The sequence below is a fragment of the Leptopilina boulardi genome, unplaced genomic scaffold, assembly GCF_019393585.1.
Source record: "Leptopilina boulardi isolate dan_hultmark-lab unplaced genomic scaffold, ZJU_Lbou_2.1 LbouV2_393, whole genome shotgun sequence".
Taxonomy (NCBI): domain Eukaryota; kingdom Metazoa; phylum Arthropoda; class Insecta; order Hymenoptera; family Figitidae; genus Leptopilina; species Leptopilina boulardi.
This window is the reverse complement of record NW_026137966.1, coordinates 1833582-1853641: the sequence shown is the minus strand read 5'-3', so window position 1 is coordinate 1853641 and position 20060 is coordinate 1833582. Positions and strand designations below refer to the sequence as shown.

At 30.4% G+C, this 20060-nt stretch overlaps 1 protein-coding gene across 2 annotated transcripts in view; it reads left to right on the top strand.

Annotated features, from left to right (window-relative positions):
- The window catches only part of LOC127288770 (tubulin-specific chaperone C), a 35313-nt gene extending 20077 nt beyond the window's left edge, over nt 1-15236 (top strand). For both annotated transcript variants that reach the window (XM_051316409.1, XM_051316410.1), the window contains exon 4: nt 14325-15236. In XM_051316409.1, coding sequence (XP_051172366.1) covers nt 14325-14897 — 573 coding nt within the window. In that variant the 3' untranslated portion in view covers nt 14898-15236. The remainder of the gene's footprint in view (nt 1-14324) is intronic.
- The last annotated feature ends 4824 nt before the right edge of the window (nt 15237-20060 follow it).

Sequence of the window (20060 nt, the reverse complement as noted above, 5' to 3'; positions counted from 1 at the left end):
TATTAAATTAACTGAACGGGAGACCCTTATCTCTCCAAAAATGGTTTTGACCAAAAGAGTCGTAATAGGGCCTAAAATTTAACTCTTTGCGTCTACTTTTCAATGCAAAAAGAAAATTTTCAAAATGGCTCATTTAATATGCCTGAAAATGTGAACAGAACTCAATAAATTACTTCTTACTTTCTATGCCAATACAATTCATTTAGACGTAGAAGGTTCTTCGGCACTTTATAGTATATGCACCTCGTGGGAGACGGAGATTTGCTCTTACGTGATTGCCGCGCTCGCGCGGCAAAATTCACGCTTGTGGGAATCTCCTATGTCTCCCACTCGATAAACAATGTATTATTTTTTTTAATAAACTACTGAAAAAAGGCTGCCGAAAGTGGTACACTCTAAATGTTGGGACGCATGAATATTCCCCAAATTAGACTTGCCGGAATTTTTGTGGTTTCGAATTAAAAATTGTAAAATTTACATTTAGTGGAATTTTAAAAAAGTAGATTTAATAATGAACCCAATTTTAATATCGAAATATTTCTATTTAACAAAATTCTGATTTTGTAGAATTTTTATTTAACTGAACTTTAATAAAGCAGATTTTCTAATACATCGAATTTTCAAATAACACAATTTCCATTTAACAAAATTTATATCTGGAAAAATTTTTATAAAAAAGAATTTTTTTTTATTAGAATTGTTCTTTTGTTGAATTTCTATTTATCTGAATATTCACTTAAAAGTATTTTTATTGACAGAATTTCCAACTAAATGAATTTCTATATAACAAAATTCTTATTTGACAAAAATTTTATTCGAAAAATTTTTATACAATCTAATTTTTATTTAACAGAAATTCTACTTAGCTTAATTTTTAAGATAGAGATTTTCTATTTCACCGATACTTCATTTGACAGAAGTTTCACTTATCCGAATTTTCATTCGATAGAATTCTTTAAATGTCGAATTTCCATTTGATCGAACTTTCATATATCCCATCATACAATGGCAGAAACATTTCAGTGGGAGTTTTTAAATCCACCAATCACAATTTTCTTGATAATTTTTGATTGGTTGATTTTAAAACTCCCGCTGAAATGTTTCTGCCAAGTGTATGATCTGACATATGAAAGTTTGATCAAATGGAAATTCGACGTTTTAACAATTCTATCTAATGAAAATTCAGATAAGTAAAACTTGGGTGAAATAAAGTATCGGTGAAATAAAAATTCTCTGTCTTAAAAATTTAGCTATTGAAGGCTACTCGCTAAACTGCCACACTGTTTGGCTTCATGGCAAAGACTGACTCATAAGTTTTGGTTTTAGCGATAAGAGGGAATATAGTATATATTCGTGAATCACACACATATAAAATAAGAAACAAAATCTTCGTTATAATATTTGCTATTAGGTATTCTGTTTCTTAAAGAACGTCTAGGTTCATTTGTTTCTTCGCTTAAACTATTTTGATTTGATTTCGGACTTTTAATATTTTGTTTATTTTTTAAATAAGCCGCTGCTTTCACAACTTCAGGCCAATAAGTTTGATTTACTTTAGCTTCTTTAAGCAAACATCTCGCTGTTGTATCCTGTTGTATCTTTCTGCTAGCCCATTTAATTCGTGAACATGTGGTAGGCATAGTTTTAAATAAATTCCTTTCTCTCTGACAAAATTAAAAATAACATTATTTAAATATTCTTTACCATTGTCGCAAATCAGTGTTTTAACTTTCTTTCAGTTAAATTTTCAACTAAATTTACATAATCGACGAAACAATTATATAAGTATCTGATTTTGCTTTAATTGTGTAAAGTTTAGCGAATTTACTATAATCATCTACAAAAGTTAAAAAATATTTTTCCCCACAATTTCCTTCAGTAGAATGATACCCATTCAAATCAGTATGAACTATTTCCAAGATATCATTTGCTTTGTTTCTATTATTGTTAAAGGGTAAATTACTCATTTTACTTTCTATACAAATAGCGTATTTCAGAAAATCATTTTCTAATTTTTTTGGCAGACCAGTTAATGTTTCATTTTTACAGATTTTTGTTAAATATTGAAAATTTACATGCCCTATGCCATTTTTCTTTTTGAGTCATACCGTTATTTGTGACTAAATTTGCATTTATTTCTTTATTTTGATTTTCATAAACAAAACTTGTTTAATGATATAAATTTTCGAATACCCATAGAGACTATTTTATTTTCATTTGTGACCTTGGAATAACTGATTATGTTTTGGTTCATATCCTTCACATAGAATACGTTATATAAAGTTATTTCGCTACTTTGATCGTAAATTGGAAAAATTGCTCTAATTTTGCCTACTTTTGTTGCTTTTAAACATCGACCATCACCTAATTTAAGGGCACATTCCAGTTCAAAATGGGAAAAAAAGCCTTTTTTAGGATGTATTTCTAAAAAAAACATGACATTCATTCAGAAATTTTTGTTTATATGTTATAAATAACTTGAAGAATATGAAAAAAAAAATTTTTTTTCACTTGTAGTCTAAGATGGCGGCGCACAGTGGTTCAAAATAGCAAAAAATGGTAAAAGTTAAATCTTCACGCAAGTTTTCAATCAAAATAAGTATATATAATATATCATTCGACGCAGAATTACACCACGAACTCACAAAAGTGCGAGCTTAGAAAAAGATACATTGTACTCCGAACTACGTTCGAAAAATACATTAATAATGCAGTTTTTCAAATTTTATGTATCTGAAAATTTTCCAAAATATCCGAGAAGCATTATTGAGGGTATTTAATGATTTTAGGCTACAAATATGCTATTAAAATTTTATCTGTCGTATGAAAATGGAATCCTTCGATTTGACTATAATTTCTTCAAATTAAAATTAATTCCTTTATTTTTAATATCAGATACTTTTTACTTGAGAGGAAAAATTTAACAAATGATAAGTTTTTTTTTTTGGCGATAAGTTTTGGCGATAAGAGGGTTTATATAGTTTATACAATATAGTATATATATTATAGTTTATATTCGCTACCCAGGTGCAAATTTCGGTCGGCCGCCAGAAATGGTTGGTCGGCCCAACTAGGGCTGCATGAGAGTCGGCCGCCCTAGTTGGTCCGACCATGGTAAATATTGTCACCCAAAGGTGGCCCGACTATGGCTGCCAACGTCGGCAACCTTAGTTGGGACAACCTTGGCCGCCATAGTTGGGCCGACTGTGGGATATAATGGTCTTTAAATAATTAAAATATAAATACATGATAATTTAAACGCAAAATTTATTTCAAATTGACTAATTTTCTTATCTAAATAAGTTTTATTTTTATAATAATTTTTTTCCAACGCCAAAGTGATTCGATATGAAATACTTCCGGTTTTCTACTGGATGAACTTGTTACTTCACTTCCCTAGAAACATTTTATGAGGTACAAAAAAATATTGATCAACTTGAATCGCTTAAAACTGACTGTTTACATTTACCCCGAGATTTTGAAATTTTCCCAAAATTCGGGGTAAATGTAAACACACCTGTAATTTAAAGAGGTTTAAGAAAAAAGTTATCCTAAGTATACTACTGTGTAAAGGGATGTAAAAACTGAAAAAAAATTCTTGGTGGATGTAAAATAATTGAACCAATTGATTGATATGCAACATATAAAATAAGCAATCATTACCATAACAAAACTAGTAATGTAAAAACTTGAATAACTTCAATAAATTTTAATAGATTTTCATTCAACTTGGTGAAAATAAGTTTTTAAGGTTGCTGAATAAGATTCTAAAATCGAATTTATAAATTTCAAAATGGCGGATCTAAAATGGCGGACAAACATAAAAATATTTTTAAAAATTGATCAAATTTGCTTGAATCTCGCTACTCGGGGGTTTTTGAGGTCACTGAATACGAATTTGAAAACAAATTTAAAATTTTCAAAATGGCGGATGAATCAACCAATCAATCCACCCATCAATCACTCAATCAACCAATCTATAAATCAATCATCCAAGCAACCAATCTATCCACCAATCAATCACTCAATCAACCAATCATCCAATCAATCCACCAATCAATCAGTCAATCAATCAAGCAATCCACCAATCAACCACTCAATCAACCAATCTATAAATCAATTATCCAATCAACCAATCAATCCAATCCACCAATCAATCCACCAATTACTCAATCAACCAATCCATAAATCAAACGTCCAATCACTCAACCAATCCATCAATCAATCCATCAATCAATCCATCAATCAATCTATCAATCAATCAATCACTCACTCTTATTCTAGGATTCCTACGTACCTGAGTTTTATTCATCAATCGTGAAGAATCGCTTTCCTATATTTTAAACACGTAAATGCACTTTGCAATACTATGCAGGTCTATACCTGCAACTGACTAACACCAAGGAGATATAAAAGAAGATCCAATTTCGTTTTTATGTAATTTTACAGGGCCAAAATAATGTAATTGTGAAATAGAAGCAAATTTATTCAATTATTTTCTTTTAAAATGCAGCAGAAATTCTGTTTACATTTACCCCGAGTTTTCGAATTCTCGGGGTAAACGTAAACACTTAATTATCTATTAACTAAATTGACGAAATTAAAAAATCAAAGTCAGCTTTTGTTAAGGGATTCATAAGGAATAATTAGAAATTTTAGTTTGAATTTTTAGTTCATTTTTATTCAAATGCGAGACAAAATACTGAAACAGTAAAACTTTGATTTTCAATCTTTCATGCATTAAGCTACAAATTGGAGTATGGCTTTGACAATTGTCGAAAAAAAAATTGGCAATACTCAGAACCTGTTGCAGGTGAGCTGAGGTTAAAATATTGGGGTGGAACTTAATTTTAAATGTGTAAATTAAGCTGCAATATCTGCTGTTTACATTTACCCCTTGTTTACATTTTCCCCAAATGACCCTAATTTTTTTTAAGAATTATTTTGTTAATACCATAATATTAATTATTATTATATTTATTTATGATAATTAAAATTTTAATTCTTATTTAAAAATTCTAAAAATACAGTCTGCATAGTCTCCTGTAGTCACGCCAACTGTGACTGCCATAGTTGGGCCAACCATCGGGCACGACGGTCGGCAGCCCTAGTTCGGCCGACTTGGGTACTCATAGTTGGGTCAACCAAATCGACCCTAGGTCGGTTGACGTTATCAATTCGCTAGTTGGCCCGTCCTCTGGCTGCCCAAGGTGGGCCGACTGAGCACATGGTTGGCCCAACTTGGGGCCAACCGTCAACTCGCACCTGGGTATATATTATATATTCGTGAATCACACACAAATATAAATGCACACACACATTCAACAGTGTTTTTTGAAAATTTGAAATTTTTTTTTAGAAAATCTGCTTTATCAAAGTTCAGTTAAATAAAAATTCTACAACATCAAGATTTTATTAAATAAAAATTTTTTATTATTAAAATTGGGCTCACTATAAAATCTACTTGTTTAAAATTCTACTAAATGTAAATTCGATAATTTTTAATTCGACACCACCAAAATTCCGGCAAGTCTAATTTGGGGAATATTCATGCGTCCCTAAAAGTTTGTCACTTTTTCTCTGCAACAGTTAATCTGAAATAAAAAAGAAAATTTTTTCTTAATATGACTTATCTTAATTTCTGACTATCCTGTAAACTAGAATCATAAATATTTATTGAAAAAAATGAATGTCAGACATTGAATTTTTCGACAAAAATTTTTCAACTTAAATTGTTTATATGTAATAATATTAAGTAATGAAAAGAATTTTGTTGATCAAAATAAATGGAGTCAATCATAAAGCAATGTTATGAGCCAATAATGTTAAATATAAGGAAACGGTGCCAGAATTTTTGTATTCTTTATATTGTAATACAATGAACCGTAAGCAATTTTGCACTTCAATCTATTTTTTTGGTACCTGTTTTTACAGATCGCCCCAAACTTAGTTCGGCTATCATAATTTCCGAATCCGCTTGTTCTTTTTGGAATTCTTTTAGAGTCGAATACAAGTCTGGATGGTGCTTTCCTACAAGTATACGGAATCGATTGTACCATCCTTCACTTGCGTTATTCGTCTTATGGTGTCTTATGGAAGGTACAGCCCTTCTTCTCCCTCTACCAGGTCGTCCGGTAACGTAAAATTCCCTGAGATAGTCGATAATAGGAAGAAGTTCTTCTGTTATTTCATCCTGTACAATTTGCAAAGTCAGTGCGACATCCTCTTCAGGAACAAAGGCTAGTGCCATTAGCGAGTGTGACCAAATTTTTATATCTCTGTTGATAGGATCATTATATTGCTCCTGCAATCTTTCTGCTTGAATTTTCCAATAAATGGATTGGCAAAAGTGGTAGAAACAACCAGAATATGCAGTTTCAAGATATTTATCTGCACAGGCAGAGCACAGGCTCCCATAATTTTCTGCGGCTTGCAAATTCCAATACCATATTCTGTCGCTGCAGCATCAATGGCCTTTAAAACAGTAGTATACTTCTCAGTTTCTTTTGAAGAAAGCAGGGAAAAAACGAACAAAAATGCGACATATTCAGGTACAGCCGTAGGTATTCTTGGATTGTTAGGAACCAATCCCATTACCGTAAAACCTTGAGTAAAAATTGTTGGACATACCTGTATGATTGAAAATGAAAAGTCTGGTATCGCGAAAATGAAATGTAAAATGCAAAACGAAAACTAACCACCCTTAAAAGTACTGTCCACATACCAAGTGCCACTTCTGGCCAGAAATTCTTCTTCTGGTCAGAAATTCTAACCTAATTCCGCCAACAATTTCGGATTAGGAGGTAAATCTTTACGTCTATATTTCCGCATTGCTTTAGCCAAATTCTGACGTTCTGGTATTTCACTGAGAATATGTACAGGAACGTCTTCCAATTCTGATCGAATTATCTGTGCGGGTGGCTGCTCAGGATGAGATGCAGCTGATCGTTTTAGTCTGTCACAGATAAGGCCTTTGTCCAATAGGTTCCTAAATGTTTGCGTTGCATTACTGACACGTTGGTTCGCAAGCACAGTCACGTCATCTAAGCATTGATACCAATCGCAAACAAAAAGTTTGGTTTATGTTCCTCTTATCCCTGTTTTCCAACTTTACAATTTTAAATGCAAATGTTTCTCGACGGCTTTTAATAATTTTAATTATTTAATATTTATAATTAAAAAATTCAGTTTCTTAAAATCATAAACAAAACTTTTTGTTCGCGATTGGCATAAATGCTTTGATGACGTCACTGCGCTTGCGAACCAATGCGTCAGTCACGCAACGCAAACATTTAGGAACATATTGGAAAAAGGCCTTAACCTCTGCTTCACCTATACATATCATATATGATATAGATGACTGTAAAAAGTCCAAACAGAATTTTCCTAAAGATATGTAGGAATTTTACTTTTAAGAATCCCTGGCACAAATACTATATTAAATGCAGAAATAATACAGGGTCCAAAATGGAAAATACAATATTTGGTAATTTTACTATTTCGAATATTGGGATTTTTCATTCCTCGGCGAAATTCCTCCTTTTAAAGTGGGTAATAATGTTACCCACTTTCAAAAGGACGAAATGACTGAAGGCTGTGAAACTGCACTAGATGGGAAAATTACCATTGGCGAACGTAACCTTACTAAAGCAAAAATGACAATTCCACACTGTAGTATTTTTTCTGTTTTTAATGTAGTATAATCACAAGTGTTGGTAATATTTCCGTTTCTTTAGAAAAATACATTAGCGTGTAAAATTACCATTTTTTTAAAGTAATATTGACAATTTTTGGAAAATTCCCAAATTTTGAAATTCATAATATACGCATACATTTACGATTTATGCGTCGTGTGCAATCGTTAATGCCCGACAGCAGTCGGCATTCATCGACAATTGTCTTTTTGATTGTAAAGATGACGTAAAAATGGTAAAATTTTACGACACGAGTTATTTTATTCTTACATAGGACAATTCATAAAAGTTTTTGTTTATAATTTAAATTAAACTTGAATATGAAAAACAAAAATATTAATGTTTCTTGTGCAAAAATATAGAAATAAAATATAGAGTCTAATTGTGTTTATAATTATTTTTTCTTTATTTTATAAAATTCTTTAGCGAATATTAATAATTTAAAAGTAAATACCTTCATCGTAATCGCATAAAAAGTATAAATTATTCATATATTTTTTTCTAAACATAAAAATTTAATATTTTATAAAATTTCGGAAAAGTACTCTTTTTTCAAAGCAATTTTATTTCAGTCGGTAACATTATTGATGTCTGTATATTTACTTTCTCCTGCGTTTAAAATACCAGAAAGTGTAACTGTACAGTTCGTGTTAATTTTCCCATCTCGTCTGGAAAATTACATAACCTAAAAATTTTATTCCCATCGACAGTAAAAGAGCCGTTATGATAGTGGGTAATAATCTTTCCCACTTTCAAAGTGGTAAAATTCCATTAAGACTTTTTACAGATATTTTGAATTACTATCAGAAAACCTCAAGCAACGTAAAATAGTATCTTCTTCACGATACGGTAGATGTGTGTCGTGTTCACATTGTGCAGGTCATCTAAGTATAATAACATCTTTATTATTCATAACTGTTACAACTCTTCCTTTGCATTCACCTTTCCGCAATCGAATATTGTCTCAATACGTTTTTCCTTTTCTTTCTCTTGACTTTAAATATATATGAGAGATTCTTTTTCAATCGCCCCAGCCCAAAAAGTCAATGTTCTGGGATTGGCTTCATACTTTGGTAAATTGTTCTCCTATATGATAGTAATAAATCCCTAAAATATAAACTCATTAAAAAAATATTTGTAGAAAGTAGAGGGGGTTGAAGTTTTGACGTTAAGGGTAACATTGTCATTTTCAAATCCGTATAACTATGACAAAAGTTAATGGATTTTAATTTATCTATAATGAATTTTATTGCATTTTTCACGTACTTTTCAAAAATGTATACGAAATTTAAAAAAAAAATTTTTAACCCCTTTTTTTCAAAATCAACCCTTATTTTTCGATTTTCACCCCATCGGGTATTTTTTTTTTTTTTTTTTTATTTTCATTGGAAAGCTGAGGTTTTTTCCCATGAGCTATGTAAATATGAAAATGGGACAACAATAATTTTGTGAGTAACAGAATATTAAAGTAGGCGGTGCCGATAAGGGTGCCGTTAAGGGTAACATTGTCATTTTCAAATCCGTATAACTATGACAAAAGTTAATGGATTTTAATTTATCTATAATGAATTTTATTGCATTTTTCACGTACTTTTCAAAAATGTATACGAAATTTAAAAAAAAAAATTTTTAACCCCTTTTTTTCAAAATCAACCCTTATTTTTCGATTTTCACCCCTTCGGGTATTTTTTTGTTTTTTTTTTATTTTCATTGGAAAGCTGAGGTTTTTTCCCATGAGCTATGTAAATATGAAAATAGGACAACAATAATTTTGTGAGTAACAGAATATTAAAGTAGGCGGTGCCGATAAGGGTGCCGTTAAGGGTAACATTGTAATTTTCAAATCTGTATAACTTTGACAAAAGTTAATGGATTTTAATTTATCTATAGTGAATTTTATTGCATTTTTCACGTACTTTTCAAAAATGTATACAAAATTTAAAAAAAAAATTTTTTGACCCCCTTTTTTTCAAAATCAACCCTTATTTTTCGATTTTCACCCCTTCGGGAATTTTTTTTTGTTTTTTTTTTATTTTCATTGGAAAGCTGAGGTTTTTTCCCATGAGCTATGTAAATATGAAAATGGGACAACAATAATTTTGTGAGAAACATAATATTAAATTAGGCGGTGCCTATCTAAATCCTCAAAGATGATCTCCAGGTACACCCCTTATCGGCACCGCCTACTTTAATATTCTGTTACTCACAAAATTATTGTTGTCCCATTTTCATATTTACATAGCTCATGGGAAAAAACCTCAGCTTTCCAATGAAAATAAAAAAAAAAAAAAAAAAAATACCCGAAGGGGTGAAAATCGAAAAATAAGGGTTGATTTTGAAAAAAAAGGGGTTAAAATTTTTTTTTTTTAATTTCGTATACATTTTTGAAAAGTACGTGAAAAATACAATAAAATTCATTATAGATAAATTAAAATCCATTAACTTTTGTCATAGTTATACGGATTTGAAAATGACAATGTTACCCTTAACGTCAAAACTTCAACCCCCTCTACTTTCTACAAATATTTTTTTAATGAGTTTATATTTTAGGGATTTATTACTATCATATAGGAGAACAATTTACCAAAGTATGAAGCCAATCCCAGAACATTGACTTTTTGGGCTGGGGCGATTGAAAAAGAATCTCTCATATAACCGTCGATGATTAATTTATTACCAACAATTTTACCTGATGACTCCATAGTTGAGGCATTTTACGTGTAATGTCCCAAGTTGAAAAATTGATTTCTCGAAAAAAATGAAACTTTGGGAAATTGTTGTCCTACCTTATAGTAAAATATTCCCAAAATTTTTTTTAACTTTTTAGAAATTTTGGAGGAGAAAGGGGGGGGGGAATTTTATTAGTTTTGCCTGACACCGCCTACTATTTGAAATTTTGCTGTCTATAAATGCAATAAAAAAAATTTTTGAAGGTATGTTTTTTGAAGGTTTTTTCATGCTCGTTCCAATCGTAAATTTTTTTTAAATTCTTCAATTTTGACCTTGACTTTCAATAATTAAACATAAATTTGCTATTTTTACTAAAATCGGTCCGTTTTTATACACTGAAAGTGTATAAGAAAAGAAACTCGAAATTCTGTTTATTTTTATGTGGGATCGTTCATCCATTTAGAACGTTCCGCCAAGTCACTATATAGCGAAACAAAAATTGAAACTATCTGTTACGAAAAGGTAGGAGTAGACAGTAAGAGAAGACTAAGAATTCTGTTACAAGTTATTGTTTATTGAAATAAAATTTAAAAGAATTACAAAAGGAAATTAAGCATGGGAACGATACATTATTTTTACTTACGCTACGATGTTTAAAACTACCGCTGTCCGTCGTCCACACACTGGTTTTACGACTCCGTTCAACGGGCAAGACAAAAGGTTGGTAGCGCTCTCGCGCTTGTGGGTCCACCAAGTTGGGATGGCGCAGGTACCTCGGGTACGAACTGGCCAGTTGAATAACAAGAATTCCAATTAATTAATCGTATAATTAATTAGAATTCTCACTCAAGTTGACTTCCACTGGACTTTGCCGGCTAAAGAATTTAATTTTATTTTCGTCCGCCCTTGTTTACTTATAACTTTGTATGAAGATCTAACACGGATTCTGACTCGCGGACAGGCTTAGGCGCGGCGTTTACAGGCTGAAGGAACTCTTCTGCCAGGCTAGAGCCAGGAGAAGTGTTTGTTAATAAGCGAGGAAAGTTGTACTGCGTTAATTGAAATTTTGCGACATGCCTCTAGTCCTTACCTCGGGGTCTAGGCGGGATAATTTAGAATTTAGGGAGTAATAAAGAATAGAAATAGGTAAAATGCACGAGGCCCATTGGACATTTCATTTTTGCTGACGTGTTTGAATCTCACGCTGGTCTTCGTGAAAACGGAAACACCTAAAAATATGATACTTTTAGGGAATCATTATTTCTAACTAAAATTATAATTATATTGTTAAATTTTGTTTATAATTATAATTTATCTTTAGTTATGTTTATTTGATATGACTCGTAAGGATAATAATTTTCCTTGTCCTGAATTAATATAAGTTACAGGTACATGTATATTTATTTAAATATCCCTGTAACTTACATCCTTCCGTTATTTTATTACTAACTGCAAGTTGCAACAAAATGTTTAAATTGATTGGGATTTGAGTCATAGCATCTCATAACAAACAATTTGAAAATAGTTCATTCTATATACAGCAGTGAGCTGAAATTTCAAATTCACATGCTTTTGTTTTGAAATGCTGTAGTCCATAGCCCTGTAGTTTCAGAAAAAAGTAATGGGGATCTCAATGGAAAAAACCGAGGTAGTGAGTAAAGGTATGCGATGTGTTCGTGTAGCACTGTTACGTACAAGCGCTTATATGTATGCCCGTAGCGCGAGGCACCCATGGTGGTACGTGTACTTATAGGTACGGAAGTCATACGTGGGTGTGTAACCGTAGCTGCACAACACATGCTGTACCCATAGCGCGAGATATTTTATTTAATTTCATTCTTTTTTCTTTCTTTTTTCTTTTAATTTTTATTAATTATTATTATTTGTGAAAATTGTCACTAAAACAATTTAATTTTTTCTTTTATTAACAATATTTATCTTTTAAATTCGGAAAAATAACATCGGTTCAAAATTTGTTATATTCGAAACTCTGCCACAATGGTTGCTCATGCTTTTCGTACATTGTTTTTTTTAAGTTTAGATTTTGAACATTGCCGCAATGTTTCTCGTTGCGTCTGTAACATTTTCAATGCTACAAATCGCTACAGTCGTTAATATTTTATTAGGAAGATTGCCGCAAGGTCCCATCGACAGAAGACGCACAGTGAGGCAAAATAAAAACGTGATTGCTTTTGCTCTCTCACTTCAATTATTTTTAAAATATACATGTTACCAAATGAAAAATTTAAAAGAAAAACAAACTAATTAAAAAATTATTCACTAAACATAGAATTTGGATCCTAAATTTGTGTACACAAATTAACGCAATCAATGTAGTAACATATATAAATTAAATTGAAGTTAATTTCTGTCTTACCTTCTGAACCTTTATTCCTTTGATTTAAAAATAACTGTTTAGGACAATGTACGTAACAGGGATATTTTACTATCAGGTAGGACAACAATTTCCCAAAGTTTCCCTTTTTTCGAGAAATCAATTTTTCAACTTAGGACATTACACGTAAAATGCCCCAGTTTAAAAATGTTTTATAGTGTATAAAATCTAAAAATTTACAAGTAAAATTAGATAAATTTTCTTTATATTCAAAATTAATTCTTAATATTGAAATGTAAAGGATAGCATATATTTTTACAATGATACTTTTTTTAAAATAAAATTACTGTTAAATTAGTCTTCTTTTTATCACATTTTGTCACAGCGTAGAACCCGTGTAGAAATTGCCATATTTGGCCCAAAAATGGATTGAAACGCCTCACCCAATATGGGCCAGACCTGGGAAGCGTCAAAATGTGACTTTATCTTGTGGCCCAAATCAGGTAAGGCATTTCATGTCAATTTTATGGATGCCAGATTTGGCCAAGTTTAGACCATGACAAAATTTCTTCTCGGGAAGTAAAACGGAAAAATTTTAATGCGATGTTAAACATTTAATATTTTTAAAACCAAAAAAAAGATTAATTGTCATCAAAATATATGTCTGGATCAATGCTTCTGAATGTGACTGAAGTTCTGAACGTTCAAATGAACGAAAAATTTGTTTACCACTGTTTTAACTTCAAATTTTTTTATAAAATATTGGTTTCTGTATCGAAAAATAAGTGAATAACTTATTGAATTTTAAATGTAACTTTTTATTTTCGTTGATGTAGTAAATTTAAAAAAAAATTATTTCTTTCATTTAAACGTTTATAACTTCAGGCATATGCTTCTGAGAAAAACTTGAACAACTTGAATTTGTCAACCGTCAAACTAAGTCGAAAGTCGAACGAACAAAGTCGATCTTGTCGACTTTAATCTCGAGAAAGTCGATTGCAATAAGTCGACTTTTAACGTGTGAAAGTCGACTTTCGAGCTAAATCGAAGTCGACTTTTCCACTATTTGAGAACTTCTCAAATAGTTATACTAATCAAGAATAAAAAAAACAATTCGATTTTTTGAAAAAAATCACCTTAATCACACCTTAATTGTAAAAAAGGGAATTCATTAAATGAAATAAAAACTTACCAAATAAGACTATTAATTCCCCCAGTTTCATAGAAATCGAAAGACTACTTGCAAATTGCTCATTTCCTGACGGAGTTTTACCCTAAAATTTCATTATAAATAATAATAATTATTTGACAGGATTTCCATATAACCATTTAAAAGATTGAAAATGGATTTTTAGTTTCAAAATTTTCTTTAAAGTTTAATCCTTTAAGTCCAGATCAAAATTCAAAGAAATAAAAAAGTAACCTTAAACGCGTTTTTTCTCGAATCGAACAATTTGCTACTGACAGACAGCATAACTCGGATTCTTATTAAAGCCTGTTATTTGTTTTTTCTTTTATACCTACAACCAAAAATTTTTTCAAAATAATCCCTTTTTGAAATTTTTGTTTAAATCGACACTATTTTCTTCTAGATGTATTAATTGTTTTTTACTGTATTGTTGAAGGATCTCCAAATAACGGAAGGTATTGTGAACGGTTCTGGAAACCCAAAAAAGAAATTGTCCAGTAAATATGGTGACAGTGCTTGCATGTTGCTGGGAAAAATCGATAAATCATTGATTCTCGATGCTGAGAATGTGAATAAAAACGACGTTCTTCTCTCGGACTTGACCCGTTGCACAGTACGAATATATGGTGCACCGAGCACTCTGCACATGGTTAATTTAAGACAATGTACAATCCTCGTGGGCCCCGTTTCGTCCTCGGTTTTCGCTCACGATTGCAAGGATTGTAATTTCGCCTTCGCTTGTCAACAACTTAGACTCCATTCTTCAGCGGACTGCTCAATATACTTACATGTCACGAGCAGAGCTATTATAGAAGACTGTTCTCAAATTCGTGTAGCGCCCTACAATTGGTCTTATGAAGATCAGATAAGTCATTTCAATCTGGCGGGTCTCGATCCCAAGATAAACAACTGGAACTGTGTTGATGACTTTAATTGGCTCTCAAGTGAGAAAAACTCACCAAACTGGTCTGTTCTTGAACCGGAATCTTGGGTGAAAAGTTGGAACTGACGAAGAAATTAAAGTGGCTGTAAAGATGGTTGAATTATCGAACCGATTTAATTTTTTTTTACAAAGCTAGAGCTGTGAATGTGAAAAATTGTAAGGCATCATTTTTCTACTCATGTTTGTATTCGAGAGACTTTTTTTGTCATGGTAGTAAATTATATGTAGGTTTTTATCTAATGATACAATTCATTACTCATTCGCATTCGTTAGCAAATTTCACAAATGTCAAATTCGCGAAAATTCCATGTTTAACAAATGAAAATTTTATATTTCTGTTGCGGAGTTGAGACGGTTCTATTTTTAAATAAAAATTGTTCACTTTCAATAAAAATGATAATCTCATTTTAAACATTTTATTAATGACGATTTTCCTAATTAATCATAGTGTCGTGAGTGAAATAGATGAAATAAAATTAAAACTTTAACAAAATACATTCATAAACACATTCCGTCTTTATTTTTTTTACTCCGCGAATTCATTCCTTGTGTATGGATGTTTACAAAAGTTAAAGAAAATTTTTCACATTTGCCCCTCTACAATTTTTCAAGAACTTAAGATGCATATAATAACAGAACTGGTCTCAAAATAAATTGTTTGTACATATACATATAAATACTATTTTTTTCGTTCAAAAAACGAACGAATGTTTGTTGTACTTTCATACAGATTTTCTGAGCAATTCACGGCTAATACGGTAGCGTTAAATATAAATGAATTTCATTACATTTTATAGATTTTCGAATCTCGTCGAAAAAAATATGTAAAAATATGCTTTGTTTTAAATTCGAGCTTTTCATATATAATTTTTAAAAAATTATACAACAATTACTCGTTATTTATTTACGTTGATTTTTTTAAATAATTAGATACAAATTACTCTGTGAATAAGCGCTCGGCACTATTTTATGCTGATAATAAAAAAATGTAATATATTGATAACATTTAAAAAAATTTTAATAATCCCTTTAAAAATAACCTCTTTAAATAATTCTTTAATAAAGTAAAAATTGGTTCCATTCCACTATCTTTAACTCTAGAATGGAAAACTGGGGTGGTTAGGCACCTTACGCGAAGTGCAAAAAATGTCAATTTTCAGAAATTTCTGTTTTTGCTTCCTCGTAGGAAGCTTTATAGTGATGACAATATTCGAACTTCCTAAAATCAATTATTTTAATAGATTTTTAACTAATATAGTTATATTTCGACATGAGGAACAAATGTCCGGATGTATGTGTATGTATGTCACGGCTTCTTGTGTACAAATTATCTCGAACAAATGTTGACGGATCGACCTGAAATTTTGCATGCTAATTGTACTTACTAATACCAAAAATCGGACACAAGGATTTTCAAAAATATCCACACAATTTTTTTTGGGACCATTTTTTCTAAAAATTAAAAATACATTTTTTGATAAAAAAGCTTTTTATTATAAAAATTTCACTTTATTTGTTTTAAAAAAGTATTCTTTGCGTTAAAACAAATTTTTTAACCTATATTAAGTTCATATTTTACCTAAATTTATAGCTGAAATAATTATTTTTATTTTTTCAAAAAATTTAAATTTTTTTTAATTAAAATTCTTTTTCTTTTTTCTTAATAAAAATTTTCAAAAATTTTATGCCAAATTTTACGCAAAATTGCATTTCTTACATAGAAACTAATTGATTAATCTATATATTTTACCTTTTATAAAATTAATCGTTATTTTTAACGTCAACAAAACGAAAATAAATTCGAAAGAACTTAAGAAAAATAAAAATTTAAGAATTAACAAAATCTTCTTCAGGAAATGCAAAATCGAAATAAATTAAATTAAAAGTATTAAAAAAAATTTTTTTTTAATGTAAATTAAATTAAATATTTTCTGCGAGGAAGCATAATGTTCGTGAAATGAACATCACATTTATGTAATATGTCCACCCCTTCTTGTTTAAGGTCTAAGCACAAAAGAAACGTAACCGGAATCGTAATCGCAAACGGAAGAATTAATAAGAGAAGAACAACAATATATGAGAGTAACTCCAGGTCAACCGTGTCAACAAATTTTCATTGATTTTCTAAAATGTAAAAACTTTTATGAAAATCTGTAGTTTATAATAAAACAAAAAAACACTTTTAACCGTTTTTTGAAATTTAAAATTTTTGTTAGTTTTTTTGCATAAACAAAATTTTACAAAATTTTAAAGAAAAATTAATAACTGAACAACCGTTTGCAACAAATTAATGAAACTTATACTGATTATATAAAAAATTGGCCTCTTTTCAATGAATATAATTGCAAAATTTTAAACCTAAAAATTCAATATTTTTAATAACAATTTACATTATTATTTATTGTTCGAGGTGATTCTTGCAAGAGATACAGATCGAAACTGATGTATATTGATATACTAGTTCAGTCACATAGGTGACGCTTTAATAATATTCTTAACAGAATTAAATTCGAAATTACATATCTCCGATTATAACGCCTCTATTGGAAAAGCGGTGTACTTAGGAGTTTCCGCAATATGGCCGCGCCTAGGGACAGCTGCTTCCGTGTAGTAAACAGTGTAAAGTGATATATGGATCATTCTCCGCGTAGCGCACGATTTGGTGTCTGAAACTTTAAAAATATTTTTTTATCGAAATGATAAATATCAATACATATTTTTGAAGATAAAGTGTCAAGAAATAAATATCCATGGTGGGTCGGAAAAATTTTATATAATTTTTTTAAACAAATTAAAAAAAATTTCTTTGCTTTTTGAATTCTATAAAATAGTTGAAATTTGATTTAAAATGTTTATGGGAATTTTTGGGGTAATTCACAAAAATATATATAGCGCGAACGACAATTAAAAATTTTATTTCGGTAATTTATGGAAATGTATACGGTCATTTATAGAAATTTTGGCTATAATTCATAAAAATATGTAAAGCATAAATCGCAATCAAAAATTTTAATTTCGGTAATTTATGAAAATTTTCGCGGTAATTTACAAAAATATATATAGCGCGAACGACAATTAAAAATTTTATTTTGGTAATTTATGGAAATTTATACGTTAATTTATGGAAATTTATTTGGTAAGTTATAGTAAACTTACCGGAGCTATGATAGTTTATAATAAATATTTTTAATTTTGTTTGTTTCATTGCAGTATTAAACTTGTACTAGTGACGGTGGAAATTCTGTGGCGGGTGGAGACGCTGGGGTCGGTGGAACTGGCGTTAATAATTTTTTTTTTTTTGAGAAAATTATCATTTATTTTTAATCGGTTTCATACTGCCGTCCTGATGACGAAAGTCGGTATTCGGATTCAGAGTGATTTTGAGATATTTAAAGAAACGTGTTTTTAACGAGCAGCACTAATATTTGAAACATAATAAAATAATTACAATCGATATTAACTAATTTGGGTATGCTCTATTCAATGGTGGTAAAATTTTTTAGAAATTTTTATTTTTTATAATAAAAAAGTCGATTACTGACAAAAATTGATTTGGAAATCCTGGAAATACTGCTCAAGAGTCGGTATGTGCTATTACTGCCGGCGTGACGTCACTGTTTTAGAGTCGGTACTTGCAGCCTGTTACGTATATTTTACCTTGTGAGTATATGCAAAAACTATTAGGCTTTTCAATTTTCTATTATTTTTGTTCATTATTATTTAATAATACAGAATTGTAAAAAATAATAATTGTTACAAATAAATTAATTAAAATTAATATTTTTAATAATAATTATTTAATTAAATAAATTATATTACTTAAATTATTATGTAAAAATGTGAGTACCGACTTTTTGCAAGGAAAGTTGGTCTTTCTCCGACTGAAATCCTTGAGGCAAGAGTCGGTATTCGCGATACTGCCCATCGGCATTAGGATGTCGAATCAAATCAGACCACGTTTCCTGGCAGTATTTGCCAATGCGGACTGTGCTTCAAGGAAAGTACGTACATACGTCATCATTTTGAAGCTGTGAGAGCAAATACCGACTATTTTGTCTGTAAGTACCGACTCTGTGAGAATGATTTCGCGAAAGTAGGGTAATTAATGGTTAATTATCTCCAAAATTAATTAATATTGTTAACTAAGATTACTACAGATAGATTCCTTTTTTCATAACGAATCCAATGACATAAAAAACTCATTTTTGATAAAAATGTCGATTACCGACTTTCGTCATCAGGACGGCAGCGTATGTTTCACATATATATATAGACCAAAATAATATAACTATACTTTATTTAACCTTTATTATTTAATTATATTCTATTTTTTAAAAAAATATTGAAGGGTCGGTGGATGCCCGTGGAGACGATTTTGTGATGCCCTGTTCAAATTTGAATCTTGAAATGTGTAAAAAAAAGGATAAATCTATTAGAAAATTGATTATTTTCTTCATGGAAGTAGTGTAACTATATCACTCAAAAGAATTAGTTCCTCAGGCTGCCGCTAGATGGAGCCACTGTCACTTACCGCCGGTCGGTATTTACCCACAGTCGGTAATGTATATGGGACGTTCTTTGTCAACCGGACCACCCCATCTCTCCATAATTGGTTTAATTTAAAAAAAATTTAGCATATTGGAAAAATTAGCTTGGAATGTCTACTTTTTAATATCGTTGGGCGCTTTTTGAAATTCAAAATGGCGACTTAAATATGGCGCCTAAATGACATAAAAAACACAAAAAATCCACTAATATAATCTATATTATTGTTTAAAGCTTCACATATGACGATAAAAATAACGACAACATAGTTTACTTACAAACTGATAACGTATCTCCTTTCAAAATTCAAAATGGCGGATTAAATATGGTGGATAAAATTAAAAATTGAGCTAGGCTCGTAAAAATTACAACTCGGGGGTTTTCGAGGTTGCTGGTTACAAATTTGATGTCAGTTTTTAAAAATTATAAATGGCGAATTCAAAATGGAGGACAAAAAAATTTAAAAAATTGAGCTAATTTCGTAAAAATGTCTACATAGGGGTTTTTTTGGTCGCTGATTACAAATCCGATGTCAGTTTTAAAAAATTTTTAAATGGTTGATGAACTTTGCCAAAAACTAATTAAACACATCAAAGTCTATCAAAACGAATACTAGTTTTTGATACAATTTGATAGAAATTTTTTTAATACTTTTCAATCCGTTTTTTGAATCCGCAATTTTAT